The sequence below is a fragment of the Neolamprologus brichardi genome, chromosome 9, assembly GCF_056152115.1.
Source record: "Neolamprologus brichardi isolate AB-2024 chromosome 9, ASM5615211v1, whole genome shotgun sequence".
Taxonomy (NCBI): domain Eukaryota; kingdom Metazoa; phylum Chordata; class Actinopteri; order Cichliformes; family Cichlidae; genus Neolamprologus; species Neolamprologus brichardi.
In genome coordinates this window covers 33,849,557-33,877,362 of record NC_142112.1, presented here as the reverse complement: position 1 = coordinate 33,877,362, position 27,806 = coordinate 33,849,557, and the positions used below count along the sequence as shown (strand labels likewise).

General features: G+C 39.7%; 2 protein-coding genes across 3 annotated transcripts; both read right to left on the bottom strand.

The window, feature by feature from the left end:
- Window positions 1-4,649: 4,649 nt before the first annotated feature.
- LOC148101507 (uncharacterized) lies at window positions 4,650-11,730 on the bottom strand. Its single transcript, XM_087846348.1, has 3 exons — window positions 11,713-11,730; window positions 6,553-7,401; window positions 4,650-6,227 (listed from the first exon to the last, which is right to left on the bottom strand). Exons 1-3 carry the CDS (start codon window positions 11,728-11,730, stop codon window positions 5,649-5,651), a joined length of 1,446 nt encoding a protein of 481 aa, XP_087702474.1. The 3' UTR covers window positions 4,650-5,648.
- A 4,707-nt stretch (window positions 11,731-16,437) lies between these two features.
- Window positions 16,438-25,166, bottom strand: LOC148101506 (uncharacterized). 2 transcript variants are annotated; one of them, XM_087846327.1, is made up of 4 exons: window positions 25,041-25,166; window positions 21,479-21,584; window positions 18,934-20,286; window positions 16,438-18,608 (listed from the first exon to the last, which is right to left on the bottom strand). In XM_087846327.1, the coding sequence occupies exons 2-4, from the start codon at window positions 21,494-21,496 to the stop codon at window positions 18,030-18,032; spliced, it is 1,950 nt and encodes a 649-aa protein (XP_087702453.1). In that variant the 5' UTR covers window positions 21,497-21,584; window positions 25,041-25,166; the 3' UTR covers window positions 16,438-18,029. The 2 variants fall into 2 exon arrangements, 1 of the variants encoding a protein (XP_087702453.1); XR_015719648.1 differs by lacking the exons at window positions 16,438-18,608; window positions 18,934-20,286; window positions 21,479-21,584 and adding an exon at window positions 22,150-22,454.
- Between the last annotated feature and the right edge of the window lie 2,640 nt (window positions 25,167-27,806).

Here is a 27,806-nt window from a genome sequence, read left to right as displayed (position 1 = left end):
TATTAAATTGATTAAAAAGAATTTAAGCTTAAAAGTGTGGATTTGGTGCTTTATTCAAATGCAGCTGAGAACGGGTGAGTCTTCAACCTGGATTTAAATAAACTGAGTGTTTCAGCTGATCTGAGGCTTTCTTGGGGTTTGTTCCAGATATATGGAGCATAAAAGCTGAATGCAGCTTCTCCGTGTCTGGTTCTGACTCTGGGAACTGATTAAAAAAAACGGATCCAGGTGACCTGAGGGATCTGGAAGGTTCATACTGGGTCAGGAGGTCACTGATGTATTTTGGTCCTAAACCATTCAGAACTTTATAGACCAGCATCAGAACTTCAAAGTCTATCCTCTGACGGACAGGCAGCCAGAGTGAAGACCTCAGAGCTGGACTGGTGTGGTCCACTTTTTTGGTCTTAGTGAGGACTCGAGCAGCAGAGTTCTGAATGAGCTGTAGTTGTCTGACAGATTTTTTAGGTAGACCCGTAAAGATGCTTTTACAGTAATCAAGCCTACTAAAAATGAATGCTTGGACTAGTTTTTCCAGGTCCTGTTGAGACATCATATCGGTACTTACTTTTAAACGTTTACTCTTTGGCCACTCCACTTCCACCGTTTTTTTGGCAAAATTATCCACACCCACGCTGCGCTATGCAATCTGGGATATGTTGGGCCACGAAGTCTACACCAACACATCCTTAAAATTCAGGGAAATGAAGGACGCATTTGAGGGCCGCATTTCGAGCAGCCTTTGAATTGGGACAGCCTTCGTCACGTTGCTGTGGCGTAATCGGCCTTAAAATGCGGCCTTTAAGGCTGCAGACCCTGAATTGGGATACAGACCAGGAGTGACATGTTTAGCCACATGTTCTCCTTAAGTTGCTGTCTGTCTGAGTGGTGTCCAAGAAACGATGTGGGCTTCATAGATAATTGGCAAAAATTCTGGAGGAAACCTGTTCTTGTTAGGAGAGAGGGCATCGATCCCACTTTGGATGGAGCAGCTCTCATTTCTAGAAATATGGACAAATTTATTAAACCCCCTAAAATATGACTATCCAGAGCTGGGACCAGGAAGCAGAGTTGCAGTCTTACACGCCTCTCTGCAGCTTCTCTCCTCCTGAAACGACAGCCTCAACACAGCATTTAATCTGTTATTAGAATATTAAATATTTCACTTTAATGTTGCAACTATGCAGTCACTTCTGTCTTTAAACAAAATATTTTACAACTACAGAAATCATGAAATCCAAACTAAAGTGTTACTGTTGCTATATGCATTTTATATAAATAATCGATGATGGTACTAACATGAAGGAAGAGAAAGTTACAGGTTGCATCCTTTGAGTTTGTCTCCGTGCCTTTGGGTGATTTTCAGAAGGACAGATGTTTCTGTTCAATTCTTAAATCCATTTTTTCAAACACAAACACTATGTTAAAGCTTCTAAAGAGTAAAATATTAATGATAAATATAATAACAGTAATAAAAACAAAAGCTCTCAGATCCATCAAACCAAGCAGCAGAAAGAACAATAAGAGAAGAGAAAACTTTAACCTTGTAGACATCATTATGTTCCAGCTGCTCTACAGACGCTGTGACCTTGAACTTAAGCATGTCGTAAAGTATGTGCAACTTCATAATTACACCCTGTGGTATTTAGGCAGCAGAACAACTAAGAATAACAACTACAAACTAGAAAGTGCATTTTCTGAAGAAACTGCAGTGTGAATGCTTGAATCTGAATGTATGCACTGAAATGAATTAATTGCTGAATTTTAAGTTAAAAATGTTGAATGACATGAAAAATACAGAAATTTTAACCTGAAAACAAAAGTGCTGAACTGCTAAAAGCTGACATCCGCACAGAAGAAGAAAATATTTTAATTGTAAATTAGAAAAACATAAGAAATTAGAAAACACAATTTAGAGTCAGAAAACATCTGAATGAATATTAAAAGTTCATACTCTTTGAATCACTGAATAACTAAAATGTGATCCCTCCACTTGGATCCACACAGTTTAAAACGTTTAATCTCTGAGCTTTGAAAGACACGGTGTTGGAAAGAGAACAACGATGGGGACGTTTTGAGGGTGAAATGATGGCTGTTGAGCAAACACTGTGGACACAGCAGCAGTTGAAAGAGAAGTGTTTAAGATGAATCTTGGCACAGTGAGAGACAGAGCTCGTTAAGCAGGCAGGTGTCAGCCTGGTTGCTATAGTGACTGCACCCAGTAGCTCCATACACACGCACACAGACATGTACCTCACTTTTGCTGCTTAAAATGAACAGAAACGTCAGCCCGAAACAAATCACTCCCAAATGAAAAGTACATATCGTATTGACAAAATTCTTTCACCGTGAGTGGCAGCAATGTCCAGTCTACCAAATTCTCAGTTTTCATGCCTGTGGAGTTTATTATATGGACGTGGTGACAGTGTAAAGACAGCATGCTCTTCTGATTTTCAAACGAACTTTCTAAGCCATTTTAACATTGGAGTCTATGGAGGAGTTGGAGGGAGGAGGCTGTGCATTGGTGACATTTATGACAAAACCATAACACCTAGTACAATAATAACATTGGATGAAAGAGGACAACGTATGTGGTAAATTAGAAAAACCCAAATAATGAGAAAAGGAAATTTAGAGTCAGAAAACATCTGAATGAATATTAAAAGTTCATATTCTTTGAATCACTGAATGACTAAAATGTGATCCCTCCACCCTCCACTGTGGACACAGCAGCAGTTGTAAGAGAAGTGTTTATTAAGATGAATCTTGGCAGAGTGAGACAGAGCTCGTTAGGCAGGCAGGTGTGAGCCTGGTTGCTATAGTGACTGCACCCAATGGCTCCATACACACGCACACAGACATGCACCTCACTTCTGCTGCTTAAAATGAACAGAAAAGTCAGGCCAAAACAAATCGTTCCCTAATGAAAAGTACACGTCGTATTGACAAAATTCTTTCACCGTGAGCGGCAGCAATGTCCAGTCTACTGAATTCTCAGTTTTCATGCCTGTGGAGTTTATTATATGGGCGTGGTGACAGTGTAAAGACAGCCTGTACTTCTGATTTTCAAAAGAACTTTCTGAGCCCTTTTAACATTAGAGTCTATGGAAGAGTTGGAGGGAGGAGGCTGTGCATTGGTGACATTTATGAAAGAACCATAACACCTATTACAATAATAAACACATTGGATGAAAGAGGATAGCGATGGCTACGTTTTGAGGGTAAAATGGTGGCTGTAGAGCAAACATTGTGGACACAGCAGCAGTTTTAAGAAAAGATTTTAAGATAAATTCCCACTCTCCTCTCACTCTAGCAGTGGAGCTGTCTCACTCTAGCGCCAACATTCCGTCCCATACACACCCATTATAAACTCTGAAATGGCTGAAAAAACAGCATGAAACTTAAACTGGAACTGAAGAAAAAGTATAATAGATATTGAAAAGATAAATACAAGTTGAATAGTTGATGGTTTCAATCAATCAATCAATCGATCAATCAAAGCTTTATTCGCCACATGCAGGTTGCCCTGCAGTGAAATGGGACACCCCCCCCCCCCCCCCCCCCCCCCCCCGACCTTACACACATAACACAGACATTACATGGGGATAGAAGTCGGAGACCGGTAGCGTTACAGAAAAAAAACACTGAATGTACACAACATCGGGAAAGTACTAGTGGAAAAAAAGAGACCTCTACTCATGCTGTGCTTCCATGGTAGGACAGCACGAGAACAGGAAACAAAAAAACTCCTCTGCACAAAAAAGCACACAAATATCCACAGTACAACATTGTGAAGACATAACAAACCACAGGGTTGGGTGGGGGGTGAGGAGTAATACGAAGGACACAAGAGGCTAAGCAGAGAAGATAAGGGTAAGGAGGAGAGGAGAAAAGTGCGACCGCCTTCGCTGAGAGCCAAAGAGAAGAAGGTTTTTCTAAGTTGAACGGTTTTGAAGGAGTAGGAGTACAAAAAACGTACGGAATATATAATAATAAAATAGAAAAATAAAGATTAGAAGAACAATACTGTGAATGCTTTTCAAGCATTCACACATTATTAGTGTGAATGCTTTTCAAGCATTCACACTAATAATGTTTTTAGGTTTCTGTTGTACTGCAAGGTTCTGTACAGGAGAACCAAACCAAGAGCAAATATTACGTCTCATTTACACCCGAGCACGAAGAGCCATCAGAATTTATCAAATTGAATGGTCTTTGTTTAGATGCAAGAAGAATCATATAGAAATGAAAAAGTATTAATATAAATCCAGAGCAAAGATATCCTCTAAATCAGCGTAGCACATGTGCAGCTGCTGGGATTCACTTAAGCATTCGGCTCATTGCGTTTGCAGATTTTTCTCTCGCTGTTCTGGCTCACAGCGCTCCAAGCACAAAAATAAATACCCCCAAAGGTGTGAAAGGGAGCTAATTAGTAAGAGTATTGCTGCTCTCCCCAGGAATAGTCCGGATTCAAATATTGGGGATGGATACAAGAGGAAAACCAAAATAACAACACTGGTTCGGCCGGGTTGAGTCAAACGATGATTTAATGAATACACGCGTGGGAGATGGACACCATACAGCAGACAGCATCAGATCTCAAAATGGTGGAGCATTGATCAAACTCTTATAGCCTCTAGTGGCCCCCACCTAATCATAAATGCCTAAACATTCACATTCTTTCTCTCACACAGTGCCTAAGCTACGACCTTGGCTCCCTGTTTATCTGCTCCTGCTGAGATGGGGCAGTATGCTCTGTTCTCTTCTAATCAGACAAATAAGGCGATGACTTTCTGCGAACAGTATTTCTTATAACTCAACAGTATAATGCATCATAAAACAATATCATTCATTCACAATAAATCAACAGTCTAATGTAATGCAAATCAGTTTAACAAATGTAATAGTTATCACCTTCTTCTAATTCAGGAGAATAATGCAAACTAAAACTACATAATAATTCACAATCTTTAATTAGGGGTCTAACATGGCATAAAATAATATTATAATCCAACAGTGCGCAAATTATGGTGATGACACCGTTCCAGAGTGATCTATTAATAGTGCACCAATTTACATTCAGAGATGCATGCAGCCAGTTCATTTCAGCATTAACCGGCTTTCTACCAACAGCAGCACAAAAACAGCAGATTCGATCATGGAGACACTGAATCTGCTAAACTAATTAAAACATTGTAAGTTCAGGTCTTCAGTTTACGTTTCTTTGTGAAAACAGCACAGCAAAGGAGACTTTATGACGTTTTGGTATAAGGGATAAATCTTCTGACCAAACCTGCTGGGACTGTGTGAGGTCCTGAGGCTAAGAGTAAGGATTTATCCACAGGAGAGCTGCGTTCTTACAAACCATCCCACTGTGTAAACCCGACATCTGTGGAACAGCAGAGCTGTATGATGTGTACAAAGACACAAAACATTATTTACCATCAGATCCAGAGCCCTCGATGTGTAAATCAAGAAATTGCTGCTGTGCTACATCCATAAATAATGAATAACTTAGGAGCTAAAGCTAAAAGGACAGTTTATTTGTACCATCTTCATGTGAACACATTCAAGAACATCACAGATGAAAGAAACATTAAAAACTTCCACACTACATAAAGAAACCAGAGGATCTTTCTGTCTCTTCAGATTCACTGTGATGGGAGTGATTTCAGCCCTGAGTGATCACGCTGATGTTTGCACAGAGCAGACAATGAGGTGAATGTTTGGGCACATTGGTAACAGTGAAACAGTTTATTAGTAACGTGGGATCGTTTGTGTTTGGAGTATGAACTGAGATTCCTGAAGCTCTTGTCACACTTGTCACAACTGTAGTTTCCTTCCATGTGTGTACGTTCATGATTGTTACGATGAGCTGATTGTGAGAAGCTTTTGTCACAGTGTCTGCACTTGTATGGTTTCTCTCCTGTGTGGACTCGTTTGTGTGATTTAAGCTCCCTTGCAGAGGTGAAGGATGACCCACACTGGTCACAGAGGTGCTTTTTGACCCCACTGTGAATCAGTTCATGTTGTTTTAAGTGATATGATGTGGTGAAGCTTCTCCCACATTCTTTGCAGTATTTCAGTTTGTCTCCAGTGTGTCTACGTTGATGTGTTTTTAGGGTCTTTTGCCGACTGAAAGTTTTTCCACAGACGTCACAATGAAAGTCTTTCCCACCACCACAGTGATGACAGGGTTGAGAACTGGATCCATCTGTGTCGCTCTGCTTCTAAACAAAGGCACAAAGACAGTGTAAGTCAGTCCTTCAACATTTGTATCCTGAACGTCGCCTGAAATAAAGAGCATCTCTGCAGACGTCCAATTACATTTTACTGTTTCAGTTAACACACTCAGTTTATTGGGCTGCAATAACTACAATACTACCACCATAATACTACAGTAATACTAAAATCATAACTGAAATGAAAATCTGAATAATCACTCAGAGCTGCTTTTCCATGTAGTAGAATTGCAAACATGCTAACACAATTTAATGAGCAGAGTTGTTCCAAACAGTCAGGCTAAAATGACAAAATAACAATATAAATACATACCTCACAGTAACTGCACTTGTAGAGTCTCTTTCTGGTGTGGATCTGTTGGTGTCCTCTCAGGTAACGTGGAGATTTAAAAGTCTTCTCACACAGGTCACATTTATAAGGTCGTCCCTCAGTGTGGGTAAACATGTGTTGTTGTAAGTGTTGGTCTGTAGCAAAGTATTTGCCACACTGTTCACAGTAGTACACATCATGTCTGGTGTGAATGCGTAGGTGTCTATTTCGGCTATCTATCCAGCTGAAAGTTTTTCCACAAATGTCACAGCTGTATGGCTTAATTCCAGAGTGGGTAACTAGATGACTCTGTAAGTAGCTACTGTGAGTAAAAGCTCTGCCACACTGACCACAGCTGTACGCTTTAACTCCACTGTGGATGAGTTGGTGGTTTTTTAGGTAACTCTTCAAGGAAAAAGACTTTCCACACAAGTCACAGCTGAACGGTCTTTCTCCAGTGTGGATGACCTGATGCTGTTTTAGTAAAGCCTTCAGAGCAAAATCCTTCCCACAAATGTCACAGCTGTATGGCTTAATTCCAGAGTGGGTAAGTAGATGCCTTTGTAAGCAGCTACTGCGAGTAAAAGCTCTGCCACACTGATCACAGCTGTACGCTTTACCTCCACTGTGGATGAGTTGGTGGTTTTTTAGGGAACGCTTCCAGGAAAAAGACTTTCCACACAAGTCACAGCTGAACGGTCTCTCTCCAGTGTGGATGACCTGATGCTGTTTTAGTTTATAATTCCCAGTAAACTCCTTCCCACACTCGTCACAGGTGTATGGTTTCTCTCTCTTTCTTCTGTGAGGTTTGTCGGCCTCCTGAGAGCGCTGACTTCTCGCTCCATGTTGGTCCTGCAGTGACAGAGATACAAACAGAGGCAGTGAGTGAAATGCAGTCGTGGAACAAACTCAACCTTCAAACTCCCTCCATTAACACTAGTTTTAAACCTGAGGGTGGAGTGTGGCACCAAACACCTTAAAGGTCTCTTATCCCCACCTGCTGGTAGTTCCAACACATTACATCCAACCTGGTGTTAAAAAGAATTCATGACTGTTTAAACACTAAAATCATGCCCATCCCTCCTGATTGTATACACACACACACACTATAGATTTATACATAATTATTGAGTGATAATAAATCCTATGTTTGTTTATTCAAAAGGAATCCCATTAGCTTCCACAACAGATGTTGTCGTCTTCCGTCAAATACAATCACTAGAGATGGCACGATACCACTTTTTTATGTGCGATACCGATATCATAAATTTGGATATCTGCCGATACCGATATGAATCCGATATAGTGTGTTTTTTAATCAATAAAACTGTTTTTTTTAATATCTTGCTGCTTTTTGTACAAGTTCATACTCAAGTTAAAAAACAACAACAACACTAAAGCTATTGTGTTATACCTGTATGTAAAAAAAACAAACAAAAAACAATGCACCCAAAATATTTCATAGACCAGCAACACTGATCAATCTAATAAAGTTAAACCTACTCCATCCTCCCTATTTTGGTATTTTAAAGAGTACTTAGCAGAAATATTAAGCAACCTAAGTAATAGGGTTGCAAACTCCCAGCAAAAGAAAATAGGGAACCACCCTCCACCTCATGATGCTTAATCAGTGTAATCAACTTTAATTTGATGCAGGGCTAAAAAAAATCACAGAAATAAATTATTTTTCAAGAATAATTAAATAGATTCAACATCTTTCTTCAACAGAATTGCAGAATTCACAGATGGTACTTTCCCAAAGGAAAAAGTACTACAGCTTACTAGGGTATATTAGACTTAACAGTTACTATATACAGTAATGGACTTCTATACATTTTACATCAGATTAAAACTTTGGGTGTAAGATTCAGATAATTATTAAATAATTAAAAGCTAGATATTTTAAATGAGAATAAGAAAGAAAAGTATGTCTTTGTGACCCCTTTTCCCTGTTAATGCCCTATCAGCCCCCCTGGCTAAACTTTGCTAGATCCGCCCCTGCACAGTTACCAGCCGTCAGCTACATAGAAAAAGATCCTGGTCTAGAAAGTAATATTAAATAAATTCTAACAACATCTTATCAAGCTTAATAGTGCTGCTGTTGTTCAGCCGCTGGTTTCCTCTTTCTGGTGCAAAGTGGGCCAAAAACAAAGAAGAAAGACTGACTCGCGACAGAAAAGCCGATCAGCTGATCATTAATCAGTTTCACGATTGAAGTAGCAGCAGGAGAGAGAGAGAGAGGCAGTTGCTCTATATAGGTTGTTAAGCTTAACGCGGGAATGCTTTACAAACATTCAGAGATGAACTTACACACTTGCTTTTCTTCTCTCTGAGATAACTTCCTCGGAGATGAAATGTTTGCTAGCAGGCTACAAATACACACAGCCGCTCTATCAGATGACCACACTGCTCCGACGCGCTACGGTTATGAGCAGAGTTACGCCGTGTGCTTTTTTGATATTTAATGGATCGGATTACATTTTTTATTTCTCTCCGATATCTGATCCAGCAATTTAGGTCAGTATCGGACCGATACCGATACGTAATATCGGATCGGTCCATCTCTAACAATCACATAAATTATTATACAATAAAGTGGATTCAAAATATCCACATAATTTGTCTCTTACATCCACAGCGAGGTTTCACAATTGCTAAATTATAAGGAATCAATAATAATAATAATAATAATAATAATAATAATAATAATAATAATAATATCAATCACATTGAGGCACATTACACAAATTTCAAAAACAAATAATCTCTTACAATATCTACAACTAAAAGCTCTGTAAATTGGCTTTTCAGAATCAGAATCAGAATACTTTATTAATCCCGAAGGAAATTAGGGTTACAGCAGGCAGCACGCTAATGGCGCATGCGCACTTACAAAGGAACCTTCTGACCAACTTTACACAAACATCACATTGGGGAGACATGTCAGAAAGGTAGGCTGACAGGAAAAAACACAACAAAAATACATAACATGAGGTAAGAGGAGGAGAAAAACAAAACTCCACTCAGACTGAGCTCCTAGTGGGAGAACAGTTTGATAACAGAAAAAACACCTCAGCACAAAAAGCACATGACTATCAATACACCATAGAAACACAAGACAAGCAACAGGGGCGGGTCAAGGGTAAGAGAGAGCCGGTGTAGACAGCGCATCCGATCCTGCGGCATGTCTGCGCTGGTCCAGTTGACTGCCATCTTCCCCGGTAGGGCACAAGCATCGAAGGCGTTTGGAAAGGGAGGGGGGATCAGTGTGTGCATATCAGTGTGTGTGTGTGTGTGTGTGTGTGTGTGTGTGTGTGTGTGTGTGTGTGTGTGTGTGTGTGTGTGTGTGTGTCTCCAGAGTTCAGCTGAGACAGTGTCCTTCGCCCCGCCAGGCTAAGTAAACAGTCTTCCAGCCAACCCAGGTGGCCTTGCATGGAATGGGGGGAACAGTCTAAACACAGTCGTTATCAGGGAGTTTTGTTCAGCTCCAGCCTTGGGCGAGCAGCTCAGGAGAATTTCAAAGCTTTTAAGTGTTCATTGAAGTTTTAAATAGTTTGAATAATTCTCAAATTTTATAAGGTAATTTATTCCACTTAAAAGTTGCTCTAAATATAACAGTTTTACAAAAAGTTACTTTTAACTCGAGGATTTACTAAATTGCAGTTTGTTGAAAACTGTGTAATATCATTGTGTATTTCATCGGGATACTGCAGCTGAGCAGAAATAAATGTGGTGTGTTTAACAGAATTGCGTTCTTTATAACTACAAGTAAGCCATAGAATAATTTAGCCTGTACAGGAAGCCAAGAAAGTTGATTATGCATTTTATCCATATTAGTATAGTATGAACATCTTAACACTAATCTGGACGCCTTATTCTGGACTAACTGAAGTCTGTTAAGATCTGTCTTATTAGCTGCTGACCAAATGATTGAACAATACTCCAGATGGGACATTACTAGTGCATTAATGACATCTTTCATAATTGAAGAAGTGATACAGAAAGAGCATTTCATAGCCATAGCTATACCTTGTCCCATTTTCTTAATAACAGAGTCGATGTGCTGAGACCATGAAAGGTGGTGATTTATGGTAATGCCGAGTAGTTTAATCTGGGTGACGTGTTCTAACACTGGCTATGGAAAAATTCAGTTGTGGGCTGTTGACTAATCTGCTTCTAATTAACATAGATTTGGATTTAGATACATTCAAAATCATGTTGTTTTTACTTATCCAGTCAAACAGGTTCAGCAAATTTTGTTGTGACATGCTGATCAATTCAGAGTTGTCACTGGCTGAATAAAACATGGTGGAATCATTGGCATACCCAAGATTAAGCCAAGACATATTGCAGATCGTTAGTGAAAACTGAATAGAGAAGTGGAGCGAGGCAGCTGCCTTGGGGTAAACTGCAGTTCATAGCTGAGAAATAACCATTACAATAAACCTTCTGCTATCTTCTGTCCAAATAATTGTTTTTCCAGCACAAAGCAGCTGGTGAAAATCCATAACATTTTAGTTTATCAATCAAAAGATCATCATTTATCAAATCAAATGCAAGAAAAATGTCTGATTGTAAACTAAGGGTTTTTTTACATTAAGGAAAAGGCACCAAACATCAAACCAATTTAAGCCTAAACAGTAACACATGAAAGTAGAGCAGGGCGATGTGACCAAAAATATTTATCACGATATACATTTGAAAATTTGCGATAACGATGTAACTGACAATCTAAGTGACACTAGACAAAATACTTTACAACTCCACAACTTTATTAAAAAAACCCATCAATGTATTTTCACTTAAACAAGTAGCTGTTTTTATGTGCATTAAAGTTATATAAAAGTTTAACATTGCAAATGCAAATTGCTTGCTGACAGTTTAACCAAAAGGATTTTCCAGAGGAAATTGGCTGACATTTGCTCCAAGGCATTTGCATTTGCACTGTTAAATTTTTATGTAACTTTAATACACATAAAAAACAGCTGCTTGTTTAAATGAAAATACATTGATGTTGTTTTTTTCTTTGCACTAATAAAGTTGTGGAGTTGTAAAGTATTTTGTCTAGTGTCAATTATATCGTCAGCTATATCGTTATCGCAAATTTTCAAATGTATATCGTGATAAATATTTTTGGTCATATCGCCCTGCTCTGTCTGTCACCTTCTGTGTTGAGCTCATTGTTTTCTCTGTAGTGGCTGAGCTGTGTCCAAGTAGCTGAAAATGTTTCTCTGCTGCTCCGTCAGACTCTTCTCCTCCTGCTGATCAGCTGTAACACAAAACAGATCTTTGTTAGGCTCCACACTGCACTGAAGAGTCAAAGTGTCTCATATGTTCATCTGACAACAAAAAACAACAAATTTTTTGCTTCCCGAGGTGGGCAAACAGACACAAAAGGTTTGAGCACCGATACCAAATTTAGCAGTATGGCAGACCAGTAGCAGGAGAGACTGAGGCCTGTTATTGGAATCAAATGGCCAGTGGGCCGACACAACGATTTGTACCGATAAGACAAAGACAGTTGTGTTTTATCCTGGAATACATTTTTTTTACATTTCCTTGAAATTTTTTTCCTTGTAGCACTTTTACCGTCAACTAGGAGTGCAACGATAAACAAAATTCAGTTCGGTTCGGTTCGATACTTTGGTGTCACAGTTCGATATTTTTTAGATAAAAAAAAAAAAATTCATGCTTTTTTAATTTGTCATTTATTAAAATTATAAATATATATTTTAACTCAAAAGTACAGTTTTTAAAATTAATGTTGCTGAAACAACAACAACAACAACAAAAAAATCTATCTGATGGAGAAATCACTCATCTTTGGAAAAGAGAGTTTATTACAGAGAAATGGCTCTTTCCAAAATAAAAGCTATACGCTTCTTCTGGGCTATATTCTCAGCAGCATATTAAACATATCAGGTCCCCATAAGGAGAATCATGTGCTAACGGCTGTCTAAATGACTCGGGTAAAGTTTGTGGCATGCATGCTTGTTGTTTTTGTCTGCTTCCACTTGTCTTTGCACTAGGATGATGTCGGCGTAAATGTGCAGTCATATTCGATGTGTTCCCACTAGTGCTGTCAGCATTAATCTCGTTAAAACGACGTTAACGCCATAACGCCGCAAATCTCCCTTAACGAGTTATCGCGGATCGCCCCGTGCGTGGGGCTGGACGGCGTCAACACGTTAACAAGCTAACTGCGCTAACGCACTAGTTCCCACCAATTGAGCATTGCGTGGCACATCCGACATACTGTTTTACTTTAGTCCATGACGCGCTTACATTCAGGGTCATGCTTAACATGAACATCAAGATAGTTCTAAACGCCAGATCTGAATGAGGGTGGGGGAGGTTCAATTTCGGGTAGCGTTGAGGCAGTTGCCATGTTGCAACGAGCTTAGCTTCTGTCTTGCTAGCTTGCGCTACGCTCAGTGGATCTGCACTCGACAGTGCAGCCTAGGCGGGGTAGTCGAACGCAGATACACTGAGCGCTCAACACAGACAGCATCGTCGGAAGAAAAGTTAATAAAACAAATAAAAAATTTTGTATTGTTCGATACATATGCATACCGAACCAAAAGCACTGTATCGAATGGTTCAATATTGATACGAGTATCGTTGCACCCCTACCGCCAACATGCTGTTTGTTTGTTCTTTGTTTTGTTTTTTTTAAAAACACACACTCCCTTCACCTCTTCTACATTCCTATGTTTCTCCCAGAGCAGATCTAAGGGGCAGCCCCTCAGTCATACACATATACTTTTAATCTCACCCTTAAGGGGTGGTCCCCAGGAGTTTAACAGCATGGTTTAGAACAGTGGTTCTCAAACTTTGGTACACATACCACATACCACTAGTGGTACTTAGTCTCTCTCTGGTGGTACACAGAAAATCGCAAATTTTTTTTTAAAGACTAAACAATATGTAATTGTGGAGGTATGCAAAGACAACACAAGCGTTCCCGGGGCTCTTCTGGGAGAGAGGGTGGACCAGAAAACATCTCCCCGAGCATGAGTCCTCTATAAAGAGCAGCTTATTGCCAGTGGTCGCGGCCGCTCCTGCAAGTGAGTAGTAATCCTTTGCAGCCAGCAACAGTGAATTGGTGAAGCCAGCTGTCAGAGGAAGACTTGAGTGAAGAGGAATCCGCCGTCATCCGTCTCTAGCAAGAACATTGTGCTCTACATGAGCTCAAGAGCAATACCGTCACCCAGGCCCGAGAGAAGAGTTTCTCGGTCCGAGGGAGTAGCGCCGTAGACGTGGACAAAATTGTTGGTACGTTTCAGTCATGAAAGAAGAACTCACAATGGTCACAGAAATAACTTTAATCTGACAAAAGTAATAATAAATAAAATTCTATAAATCTTAACCAATGAAAATCAGACATTGCTTTTCAACCCTGCTTCAACTGAATTATTAAAATAATGAATGGCTGAAACAGGTCTGGACTAAAATGATGGTACCCCTAGAAAAGAATGAAAAGAATGTGACCAAAGCGACATGTTAATCCAAGGTGTGTCCACTAATCAGCATCACAAGTGTCTACAATCTTGTAATAAGTCAGTGGGCCTATATATAGGACTCCAGGTGTTGTTTGGTGACATGGTGAGTACCACACTCAACATGGACCAGAGGAAGCAAAGGAAAGAGTTGTCTCAGGAGATCAGAAAGAAAATCATAGACAAGCATGTTAAAGTTAAAGGCTATAAGACCATCTCCAAGCAGCTAGATGTTCCTGTGACTACAGTTGCACATGTTATTCAGAAATTTAAGATCCATGGAACTGTAGCCAACCTCCCTGGATGTGGCCGTAGGAGGAAAATTGATGACAGATCAAAGAGACGGATAATCCGAATGGTAACAAAAGAGCCCAGAAAGACTTCTAAAGAGATCCAAGCTGAAGTTCATGCTCAAGGAACATCAGTGTCAGATCGCACGAGCCGTCATTGTTTCAGCCAAAGTGGGCTACATGGGAGACGACCAAGGAGGACACCACTGTAAAAAACATATCACAAAAGTTGCAGACTGGAATATGCCAAACTACGTGTTGACAATAAGTCGCAGGTCATGGGTCTTACAACAGGACAATGACCCAAAATACACAGCTAAAACCCAAAAATGGCTAAGAGGAAAACATTGGACTATGCCAACCCTCCCAATTTTTCTGGGAGAATCCAGAATTTCATTGCCCCTCCCGAAAATCTCCTGGAACCACCATTCTCCCAAATTTCTCCCGATTTTCCACCCAGACAACAAAATTGAAAAATCAAAGAATATCAAAGAATTCCTAGCGCGGCCCAGCTAATTCCAGTTTCCAAAAATGGCGGCAGCAACTTAGTTTTAATATTACTCTTATTACTCTTTCGGAGTTGCAAAATAAACTTTTAAAATATTTTCAGGTGAGAATGTAGCTGTGTAAACTTCAAATATCTGAGCCGGCAAGAACAGCGAACTCCTGGCTTCATCGTTTTCGAACCCCCTGTGGTCTTTTGCTAATCAGGTTAAACATGATATATAAGTCATTTAGACAACTTATTATTATTGTTTGGCTTTTTTCAGTGTTTTATTTGTTCCTGAGTAAATCAAACAGAAAACTGATTAAACAAAAGTGTGAGATGGTCAAGAATTTACGCGTCCGGTTATATTTTAGATAGCAAGGAGCAGAGGGCAGAATTTCACTCCACTGAGAGAGGTCATGACGTAATTCTGAAGGCTAGACCGTCCAACTTCACAATCGCTTACTTCCAGCCTACCCGACTTTCGAAGGACCCGGGCCACGTGTACACACACACACACACACACACACACACACACACACACACACACACACACACACAGAGTGCCCTTTTGAATGTTGCCAAATATGTGTATGTGGTGTCTGTGAAGGTTCTCAGTCATCCAGGTCATCGTAGTCAAAGGAGCTTGGAAAGAAAAGCGTCTGGACTTCTTTAAGTAACTTGAAATACATTTAAATCTGGGACTCTCCACCATTTGACCCTTAGAACGGAAGAAGCTTCTTGGATAAGAGGTGAAACATCTTCATGTGTATGTGGTGTTAAATAGGCCTATGCTACTGCGCTTTGATGTCGCTCGTAAGGGTGAAACTCATTGTGAAACGTTTGAGAACCACTGCTACAGAACAATGGAGATTTCCGTTATATGGTAACACCTGCAACTCACGTGACGCCCAGAATTGTACAATACTGATGCTTGAGAGCGCGCGTGTGATGCAAGTATGTGTAGAGTGTTGAGCGCGTGATCAGTGGTGAGAAAAACAACTCACGAAACCTGACCTTTCCATACTCGTGGCTCACTTCCACTTCTAATCTATTCGTTTGCACACTTACACACACCCAGCTGTGGTTTCCTGTTTTGCTACACTCTGGAGAGCCTCGGCTTTAACGGTCTTCTCTCACAGAGAGCAACAGAAAGCGTCCTTCAGAAAACTTCGATAAACTCAAGATTGACTGAACTTACCTTGACACTAACCTTTAGATATGAGAGGTTGTGATGTGTCCTGTGTGTCGAGTAATCTCGGGGGAGTTTTTGTGAAGCCCGTATCGAGGCTCGCTTTGATTACGTATGCAGTGACGTTCGAGGCCTCGTGGGAAGTCCGTACCACGTGACTGATTCAGGAACTGGCTCGCCGGTTCGCACCAGATACGAAATAAAATGGGCAGCAAAACACAGCTGATTCCCCCATCACACTGTGTTGTGGAATTGGATTACGTACGTGCTACATAGTTACTTGAGCATTTCTTCTTCGATGGAACCAGCAAGGAAGACATTTTTTCTCTTCTAATAAAGTATGCACACAGTAATAAATATCACAAATGATAAGTACCATAATATAAATAAACAACACTACAGATCCACCTGACTTATGTCTTTTAGTTTATTAAAAAGTGAAGCGCCACACAGTTTGTGTCATTATCCAGATGTACATAAGCATGATTACACAGTTACTAGGGGCGGGTTTTGATTATCGATTAAAATTGATTCTAGCTTGGATAACGTGATATGCAGCTTCTCTCCTCCTGAAACGACAGCCTCAACACAGCATTTAATCTGTTATTAGACTATTAAATATTTCACTTTAATGTTGCAACTATGCGGTCACTTCTGTCTTTAAACAAAATATTTTACAGTTACAGAAATCATGAAATCCAAACTAAAGTGTTACTGTTGCTTTATGCATTTTATATAAAGAATCGATGATGGTACTGACATGAAGGAAGAGAAAGTTACAGGTTGCATCCTTTGAGTTGGTCTCCGTGCCTTTGGGCGATTTTCAGAAGGACAGATGTTTCTGTTCAATTCTTAAATCCATTTTTTCAAACACAAACACTATTTTAAAGCTTCTAAAGAGTAAAATATTAATGATAATTATGATAACAGTAATAAAAACAAAAGCTCTCAGATCCATCAAATCAAGCAGCAGAGAGAACAATAAGTTAAGAGAAAACTTTAACCTTGTAGACTTCATTATGTTCCAGCTGCTCTACAGACGCTGTGACCTCGAACTTAAGCAGGTCGTAAAGTATGTGCAACTCAATAACTTCATAATTACACCCTGTGGTATTTAGGCAGCAGAACAACTAAGAATAACAACTACAAATAATGTTTTTAGATTTCTGTTGTACTTCAAGGTTCTGTACAGGAGAACCAAACCAAGAGCAAATATTACGTCTCATTTACACCTGAGCACGAAGAGCCATCAAAATTTAGCAAATTGAATCATCTTTGTTTAGATGCAAGAAGAATCATATAGAAATGAAAAAGTATTAATATAAATCCAGAGCAAAGATATCCTCTACATCAGTGTAGCACATGTGCAGCTGCTCGGATTCACTTAAGCATTCGGCTCGTTGCTGTTGCAGATTTTTCTCTCGCTGTTCTGGCTCACAGCGCTTCAAGCACAAAAATAAATATCCCCAAAGGTGTGAAAGGGAGCTAATTAGTAAGAGTATTGTTACTCTCTGCAGGAGTAGTCCAGCAGTAGGAATCAGTCCAACAACAAGGTGTGTAACATATAGCAGGGTGACAGAAAAACCCAGGGTAACTTCTAAGGACCTCAACGTCTCTCTCACATTGTGTTTTTTAAACATGTTTCCATTTGTCGCTTCAGTCTTTTCTCTGAAATACATGAAGAGAAATCATGGCTGAAACAATTTCTCATGAAACCAGGGGTGTGGTCCAACAGTCAGTTTTGGTGAGGAAGGTTCCTAACTGAGAGAAGTGACCCAGAAGTATCTGTGTAGCAGCCACAATGAATCAAGATCATGAGCTTTATTAACTGATCAAAGTCTATTCTTCCATCTTCTGTATTATTCAGTTTGCATTGGTAATGCAGAAGTTCAGCCCAGCAACCAATTCAGTTCAACACAAGTTTAAATGATTCTATCTGAACTCTGTGGAGCCTGATCTCAAGCTTTTTGAGTCTGACACTGAAACCAGAGGATCTTTCTGTCTCTTCAGATTCACTGTGATGGGAGTGATTTCAGCCCTGAGTGATCACGCTGATGTTTGCACAGAGCAGACAATGAGGTGAATGTTTTGGCACATTGGTAACAGTGAAACAGTTTATTAGTAACGTGGGATTGTTTGTGTTCGGAGTATGAACTGAGATTCCTGAAGCTCTTGTCACACTGGTCACAGCTGTAGTTCCCTTCCACGTGTGCACGTTCATGCCTGTTACGATGACTTGAACGTGAGAAGCTTTTGTCACAGTGTCTGCACTTGTATGGTTTCTCTCCCGTGTGGACTCGTTTGTGTGATTTAAGCTTACTTGCAGTGGTGAAGGATGACCCACACTGATCACAGAGGTGCTTTTTAACCCCACTGTGAATCAGTTCATGTTGTTTTAAGTGATGTGATGTGATGAAGCTTCTCCCACATTCTTTGCAGTATTTCAGTTTGTCTCCAGTGTGTCTACGTTGATGTCTTTTTAGGTCAGCTTGCCAACTGAAAGTTTTTCCACAGAGGTCACAACGAAAGTCTTTCCCACCACCACAGTGATGACAGGGTTGAGAACTGGATCCATCTGTGTCACCCTTCCTCTAAACAAAGACACAAAGACAGTGTAAGTCAGTCCTTCAACATTTTTATCCTGAACGTCGCCTGAAATAAAGAGCATCTCTGCAGACGTCCAATTACATTTTACTGTTTCAGTTAACACACTCAGTTTACTGGGCTGCAATAACTACAATACTACCACCATAACACTACAGTAATACTAAAATCATAACTGAAATGAAAATCTGAATAATCACTCAGAGCTGCTTTTCCATGAAGTAGAATTGCTAACATGCTAACACAATTTAATGAGCAGAGTTGTTTCAAACAGTCAGGCTAAAATGACAAGATAACAATATAAATACATACCTCACAGTAACTGCACTTGTAGAGTTTCTTTCTGGTGTGGATCTGTTGGTGTCCTCTCAGGGAATGTGGAGATTTAAAAGTCTTCTCACACAGGTCACATTTATAAGGTCGTCCCTCAGTGTGGGTAAACATGTGTCGTTGTAAGTGTTGGTTTGTAGCAAAGTATTTGCCACACTGTTCACAGCAGTACACATCATGTCTGGTGTGAATGCGTAGGTGTTTATTTCGGTACCCTCTCTGGCTGAAAGTTTTTCCACAAATGTCACAGCTGTATGCCTTAATTCCAGAGTGGGTAACTACATGATTCTGTAAGTGGCTACTGTGATTAAAAGCTCTGCCACACTGATCACAGCTGTACGCTTTAACTCCACTGTGGATGAGTTGGTGTTTTTTTAGGGAATCCTTCCTGGAAAAAGACTTTCCACACAAGTCACAGCTGAACGGTCTCTCTCCAGTGTGGATGACCTGATGCTTTTTTAGTGAATCCTTCTCAGTAAACTCCTTCCCACACAAGTCACAGCTGTACGCTTTAACTCCACTGTGGATGAGTTCGTGCTGTTTTAGGGAACCCTTCAAGGAAAAAGACTTTCCACACAAGTCACAGCTGAACGGTCTCTCTCCAGTGTGGATGACCTGATGCTTTTTTAGTGAAGTCTTCAGAGCAAAATCCTTCCCACAAATGTCACAGCTGTATGCCTTAATTCCAGAGTGGGTAACTAGATGATTCTGTAAGCTCCTACTGCGATTAAAAGCTCTGCCACACTGATCACAGCTGTACGCTTTAACTCCACTGTGGATGAGTTGGTGTAGTTTTAGGGAATCCTTCCAGGAAAAAGTCTTTCCACACAAGTCACAGCTGAACGGTCTCTCTCCAGTGTGGATGAGTTGGTGTCTTTTTAGTGAACCCTTCTCAGTAAACTCCTTCCCACACAAGTCACAGCTGAACGGTCTCTCTCCAGTGTGGATGACCTGATGCCGTTTTAGTGAAGTCTTCAGAGCAAAATCCTTCCCACAAATGTCACAGCTGTATGGCTTAATTCCAGAGTGGGTAACTAGATGACTCTGTAACCTCCTACTGCGATTAAAAGCTCTGCCACACTGATCACAGCTGTACGCTTTAACTCCACTGTGGATGAGTTGGTGTTTTTTTAGGTTACCCTTCAAGAAAAAAGACTTTCCACACAAGTCACAGCTGAACGGTCTCTCTCCAGTGTGGATGACCTGATGCCGTTTTAGTGAATTCTTCCTAGTAAACTCCTTCCCACATTCATCACAGGTGTAGGTTTTCTCTCCCTTTCTTCTGTGAGGTTTGTCGGCCTCCTGAGAGCGCTGACTTCTCGCTCCATGTTGGTCCTGCAGTGACAGAGATACAAACAGAGCCAGTGAGTGAAATGCAGTCGTGGAACAAACTGAGCCTTCAAACTCCCTCCATTAAAACTAGTTTTAAACCTGAAGGTGGAGTGTGGCACCAAACACCTTAAAGGTCTCTTATCCCCACCTGCTGGTAGTTCTAACACATTACATCCAACCTGGTGTTAAAAATCATTCATGACTGTTTAAACACTAAAATCATGCCCATCCCTCCTGATTGTATACACACACACACACACACACACACACACTAAATTATTATTTTATCATTTATATTATAGTGTTGTTTCCTATTACATCTTTCTTTAATTTTTATAGATTTATACATAATTATTCAGTGATAATAAATCCTATGTTTGTTTATTCAAAAAGAACCCCATTAGCTTCCAAAACAGATGTTGCTCATCTTCCGTCAAATACAATCACATAAAATATTATACAATAAAGTGGATTCAATTTGGCTCTTACATCCACAGTGAGGTTTCACAATTGTTAAAATATAAGCAATCAATAATAATAATATCAATAACATTCAGGCACATTGCACAAATTTCAAAAACAAATAATCTCTTACAATATTTACAACAACTAAAAGCTCTGTAAATCGGCTTTTAAGTGGTCATTGAAGTTTTGAAGAGTTTGAATAATTCTCTAATTTTATAAGGCAATTTATTCCACTTAAAATATGCTCTCAATATAACAGTTTTACAAAAAGTTACTTTGTTTTTAATTTGTGATAACAATATAACTGACGATATAATTGACACTAGACAAAATACTTTACAACTCCACAACTTTATTAAAAGACTCATCAATATATTTTCAGTTAAACAAGCTGTTTTTATGTGCATTAAAGTTATATAAAAATTTAACAGTGCAAATGCAAATTGCTTGCTGACAGTTAAACCAAAAGGATTTTCCAGAGGAAATTGGCCGACATTTGCTCCAAGGCATTTGCATTTGCACTGTTAAATTTTTTATATAACTTTAATGCACATAAAAAACAGCTGCTTGTTTAAGTGAAAATACATTGATAGGTTTTTTAATAAAGTTGTGAGGTTGTAAAGTATTTTGTCTAGTGTCAATTATATCGTCAGCTATATCGTTATCACAAATTTTCAAATGTATATCATGATAAATATTTTTGGTCATATCGCCCTGCTCTGTCTGTCACCTTCTGTGTTGAGCTCATTGTTTTCTCTGTAGTGGCTGAGCTGAGTCCAAGTAGCTGAAAATGTTCCTCTGCTGCTCCGTCAGACTCTTCTCCTCCTGCTGATCAGCTGGGACACAAAACAGATCTTTGTTAGGCTCCACACTGCACTGAAGAGTCAAAGTGTCTCATATGTTCATCTCACAAGTAAAAGAACACATTTTTGCTTCCCGAGGTGGGCAACTTATTGGAAACAAACACAAAAGGTTTGAGCACTGATACCTGGCATTGCTGGCATTGAAAGATGCAATGCCAGCAATGAGGATTGTCAAGACTAAAACCAATCATTAAGCAAAGACAACAGGGATCATTTGTTTCTGTTTATTTAGCATTCACAACATTTGTAGTTGCCTTCTGTACAGGGGAAGTCCACGCACACTGTGTGGTACCGCCATCCGCAGAAGGTGCATTCAATCTCTGTAAGAAAAACTAGATTGTCTGAGACTGAAATGATATTAACAAAAGGAGAGGTGATTTGTAAAACTTCAAGTGTATGATAAGGTGAAAACAAATACACAATTGCATGTCATGTAGCTGAAGGTTTTTTTTCCTTCTTCTTTTGGAAGACCAGAAAACACTGAAAGTTACAAATGTATTGTGCTTGAAACAAATTCAAAATAAGTGATAAAGCCAGCTGCACATGTGTGTCACAAGTAAATCTGGCTGTATAATAAACAGAAACAAGTGATCCCTGCTGTCTTTGCTTAATGATTGGTTTGAGTCTTGACAATCCACATTGCATCTTTCAGTGTTTGTGGGTAGATTTGAATGCACCAGTGTAAGTGCAGCCACTCAGCCTCTACTCAATGTGGTCATAGAAACAGGTGCAGATGTGTCACGAGTTAATCTAGTAGTAGGCTATGGCACTTGGCCACAGGTGGCAGTAGTGGACTGACCTCCATTTGAGACTGCTCCAGCTGCTCTGTGACAGTCAGTAGATCTGCTACAAATAGCAAATCATATGCAAGTTTTGGAAATTACATTATAAATATTCCTAACTTAGCCATGGCTGCCATGTTGATGTATTACCTATATTGGCTGAAAATGTTCATTTCCAGAGAAAAGACACAGGCAGACTGTGCTTACAGGATGTGATGTTACATGTTATTATGTGATGTTATTGGAATCATCATGAATAACGGGAGTGGTGATTTCTATAACTTTGTGTATATAATTTGGCATTTCTTACTGATGTAGGCCAAAAATAAATACATAATAAAATGTTATTTATTTTAAAGGTTTATTTGCAAGATACAAAAACAGACAAAATAGAAAGTTCCACATGTATTGTGGAACTTTACACACACACACACACACATAAAACTTATTAAGGACTGTACATTAACATAAAACTGTTGTTTCACCAGAGAAACACACACGGAGGGAGGGGGAGAGAGAGAGAGAGAGAGAGAGAGAGAGAGAGAGAGAGAGAGAGAGAGAGAGAGAGAGAGAAAATATGCAAACAGCTACCAAACAGTCGTCATAATTCGTCATACAACGAGAACAGGACAAATCAACAATTAACAATGACTAATTAATATTAAAATCTGTAACATAATGTATTGTTTGGAGTTTAGTCTGATTGTTTCAGGATGACCTGCCATTATCCAATCACACATCTGCTTACCTGTATCTTTTGCTCATTTCTCCTCCTTTTCTTTTCTCTTTTTTTCTAAACTGAGCACCTGATGGCTTTGAACTTTTCTTGTCCATCTTCCATTGGTTTTAATTTTGCACTCCAGTATGAACACAAATCCCCCAACCCGAGGATCACCACAACTTAACCTAATAGACCTACACCTTAGTTCACAGATTCACTTTGTCTGAGGTTTATTTCTGGGATTTCGCACAACCCAGTATTCAGATCGTGAATACATAATGGGCTTGGATTTACAACATTATGAATGAAATGTGCTCTATTTGGAAGCAGCATGTCCCCCTCCCCTTTCCAGAGGTTGTGTGTGAGACTTTAAATCATCAAACTGTAAATTACAAATTGTAAATTGTTATTGATCCCTTTACCCCTGGTCCTAAAGTGTATATTTATTTTCTTACTCTTCTTATATTTATTGTTTGTTTACTTTCACTGCTGTAACTGGAGCCTCGTCGTCTCGTCTCTCTATATACTGGACTGTATGTAGCGGAGATGACAATAAAGTTTACTTTGAGTTCTGCAGCGAGCACGCGCACCGAGGGCTCTCGCGCTCACTTTTCGTGTATAGAATAGAAAAAAAACATCGGTGCAAATTATAAGTCTGTATCATAATGTCTGGTGTGTTTTATTTTGCGAGTTGGTTATTAGATGCTGCTCCAGCCAGCCAGAGACTCCCCCGCCGCCCCGCCCTCTCCTCCCTGTGCCGCAAGCAGCAGGCGCACCTCGCAAACGGAGGGCGCCCTTACTCCCAGCAAATGGGGGATAGAAAACCGATCGGTGCCTACGACATTCCCAATATGCGCTGGCATGATGTCGGGGCAGCACGAGTACGAGCAATCTTATTTTAATTTTTTTTCCGATGCTTGTGATGCCGCCACCCACCACGATGCCGTCCCGGGCAACCGCCCGTGTCGCCCGCATCAAAAATCGCTACTGTCACAAGTTAATCTAGTAGTAGGCTATGGTACTTGGCCAGAGGTGGCGCTGGTTGACTCGACTCCATTTGAGTAGTAAACTGCACTAGTTGTGAAGCAAAAACGCTGAAATCGGAGTAATAACACGTACGAGGGGAACGATGACAAAGACAAGATTCTCCCGATCGTTTACTCTTGCTGTCCTGTGAACACCATCTGCATGAGAATATCACCAGGTAAACCCGCGATATTTGTAAACATTTTGTTGTTCTAGAGGAACAAGACTGACGGAGTGTGTTTGAGGTAACCTCACAAATGTCACAGATGACATATTTGGTGTTTATTTGCTGTTTTGTCGGTAGCGGCCCCTGAAAAGCAAGTCTGCCACACATCTGTTCAACCAACTCCAGTTAACAGCCCACGTGTACACACACACACACACACACACACACACACACACACACACACATACAGAGAGCCCTTTTGAATGTTGGCAAGTATGTGTATGTGGTGTTAAATAGGCCTATACTACTGTGCTGTGATGTTGCTCGTAAGGGTGAAACTCATTGTGAAAAGTTTGAGAACCACTGCTACAGAACAATGGAGATTTCCCTTATATGGTAACAACCTCAACTCACGTGACGCCCAGAATTGTACAATACTGATGCTTGAGAGCGCGCGTGTGATGCAAGTATGTGTAGAGTGTTGAGCGCGTGATCAGTGGTGAGAAAAACAAATGACGAAACTTGACCTTTCTATACTCGTGTCTCACTTCCACTTCTAATCTATTCGTTTGCACACTTACACACACCCAGCTGCTGTTTCCTGTTTTGCTGCACTCTGGAGAGCCTCGCCTTTAACGGTCTTCTCTCACAGAGAGCAACAGAAAACTTCACTCAGAAAACTTCGAAAAACTCAAGATTGACTGAACTCAGTTCAAAGTTACCTTGACACTTACCTTTAGATGTGAGAGGTAGTGATGGTCCGCTTGAAGCTGACGCTCCGGTGCGTGTGTCAAAAAGATCAACACGCTGCTTCAGAAGCACTGTGTCGAGGCTTGATTCGTTTGGCCAGAGTCACATGATTAGTGACGTCTGAAGTTTCTGTACTTTTTTTTTTTATTGAACTTTATTGAACACACAATAAGTATACAACATACAAACAGATGAAGTTTACGAAAGAACAGAACATGAACATACAAAATCAGGGGTAAAAAAATTATGATATGAGTACGCGCAAAAATCAACATATAAATATTGTTCTGAGAGCCTTTTTGTTGGTTTAGTCTGATATTGATTGTATGTACAATTCCATATCCTTATAAAAAGGCAGAAATATGGTGTTTTATTAATAAACTTACATTTATGGATAAAAAATTTAGCTAAAAGTATTAACAAATTTATTATAAAAAAACATTTATCATTGTTCCTGGGGAACTTAAAGAAATAGAATAAAACATTTTCCCATCATTAAGAAAACTCCCTTAAAATATGGACAATAACAAAACTGCTAAATTCCTTCCAGAATCTCTGTGTAGAGGAACAGTACCAAAAAAGATGTGCCACAGTTTCTGGATGATCCCCACAGAAAGTTCAATTAGTATTTATGTGTCTTTTAAATGTTACCATATAGTGACTGGCAGGGTAACATTTATGAAGAATTTTATATGAGATTTCCTTCACCTTGTTTACAATTAGATATTTATGGGATCATCCAGACTGTCTTCCAGGTGATATCTGGAACATGTCGGTTCCAGTAAGATATTATATATATGGGAGAGACAAGATATCTTCTTGGAATAAACTACGTATTCTCTTATTGCTGTTACCAAGTTCCTGTGAAAAGCAGATTTTTCCCACTGCTGACTCAGCTGGATCAGGGAGAGTGACTGAGGTAGATATTGAACTGTCAGTGTTTTTACATAACATTAAAGTACCTGAGGGTATGGCACCAAGCATCATTGAGAATTCCCGAACACTTATGGGAAAATTATAAAGTGTAAGGGATTCATTGTAAGTAAGTGGTGCTCCCTCTTTATTAACCAGCTGAGCCACCAATAGGATCCCATTTTGGACCCAAGTTTCCAGGAAAAGTGATAATAAAAGAAATAAAATATCTCTGTTGTTCCAGATGAGGTATTTGTGTAGTGAGAAGTTGTGTTTATAAATGAGGGTCCACGCTAAGAGGACCTGCTGCAGATATATATATATATATGATAATGTTAAGTTTTAGATTTTAAATAGGCTATAAATTTTACTACAGAGTAGGACGGATTGTAGGGTAGCAAACATAGTCGGGAAACACGTTTTGAACACAGCAGGTTACCTGGGTGTAATGTTTTTACTGGTTGTAATGCTTTTTTTCAGTAAAAAAGAAACATGGACTGCCTCCTACCTAACTATATAAAGAGTAACTGAAGGTTAAATGCAGCAAATATGTCCTGGTTTAAGCCAGACACTTACACCTGCGCTCCGTTGCGTCTAAGCTACTATCGCTCTGGCAGCTGAAGCACCCCGAAAAATGGGCTAAAATCGCCCCTGCTTTAAGATTATCTGACTAGTAACGGATTGCATTTATATTTATAGAGCCGGGTGGAGGTATGCTACACCAATGCTTGTAATGAAAAGAAGGACTTTCTATTGCTTGTAGAGAGCCATTTCTTTTTACAATAGCGGATGTATTTTACTTTCTTATATTAACCTACAGGCCGCCCACTCGTCTCCTCGTATGTGTAAAAAATATCCCTTAGTGAAAAAAGCGCCGCTCACATATTCAGAACTCTATCCCAAATAATTTTATTAAAACACCCTGATAAGGTATTTTGTTTGGTGCAGCCACTCATACCAAAGTAAAGAGTTTTTCTTCATTTTTATAGCTACTTTTACAACGGGTTTTCTCGTTAACAGAAAATAGACAGAAACCCTAAAAGAAAATGGCCTTGTTTTACGCACATCAAGGAGTCAGACGACCGTCGGTTCATCCCGGTCAATGTTTCCTCCGTCGGGTACCATAAACATATAAGAAAAAACCCCAGAGAATTTATTATTTTTCTAACAGTGAGAGAGAGAGAGAGAGAGAGTGAGAGAGCAAATTGATCAAACTTTTCTACAAAACGTTATACACGTTATAAATGTTAACCAACCTTTGACACATGAATGTTGGCTTAATTTTTACCCAAAGAGAAATTTGACCCCAATAAAAAAAACAGGATACTGTGGTGAACACTTACCTCAACTTTGATGGGGTTTTTTCACATCCATTTATTCTGAAAAAAAAAGAAGTAAACATGTTACAAGGACAGTTTTGACACAATGCCCAGTGCAGAGTACATGAATGGGAAGTAGGAATTCCTCCTCTCTATACTTACACTCCTCCCTAACAAATGCCGAGTCATCATCTCCATAATCTGTGTCTGGATTTATCCCACTTTTCGAGTTTCATTGGAGTGTACTCAAGTGCACAAGATGTAAAACAATGTATTCGTTTTTTAAGCCATTCACCGAGTCCACGTCAAGATGCCATTTATTTAAGAGTCTAATGATTTTTTTAATTCAAATTGTGCAAACTTCAACGCAGTAACATTGAAAATAGAACACTAGAACTCATTTTTGTTGGACACAAGAACAACTCGAGCATGTTTTTCGGGAGCTGAACTAGGGCTTACACGTTGGCTGTGCCCCTGCATGGGACCAGTGCGAGGTTGTGCGGCAAATCCCAGCGTGGA

Bases quoted from the DNA above. Each gene is read 5' to 3' on its own strand.
- LOC148101506 (XM_087846327.1), bottom strand. The intron at 18,609-18,933 runs GTATGTATTTAT...GTCTTTGTTTAG, and splicing joins ACAAGTGCAGTTACTGTGAG to AGGAAGGGTGACACAGATGG.
- LOC148101507 (XM_087846348.1), bottom strand. The intron at 6,228-6,552 runs GTATGTATTTAT...GCCTTTGTTTAG, and splicing joins ACAAGTGCAGTTACTGTGAG to AAGCAGAGCGACACAGATGG.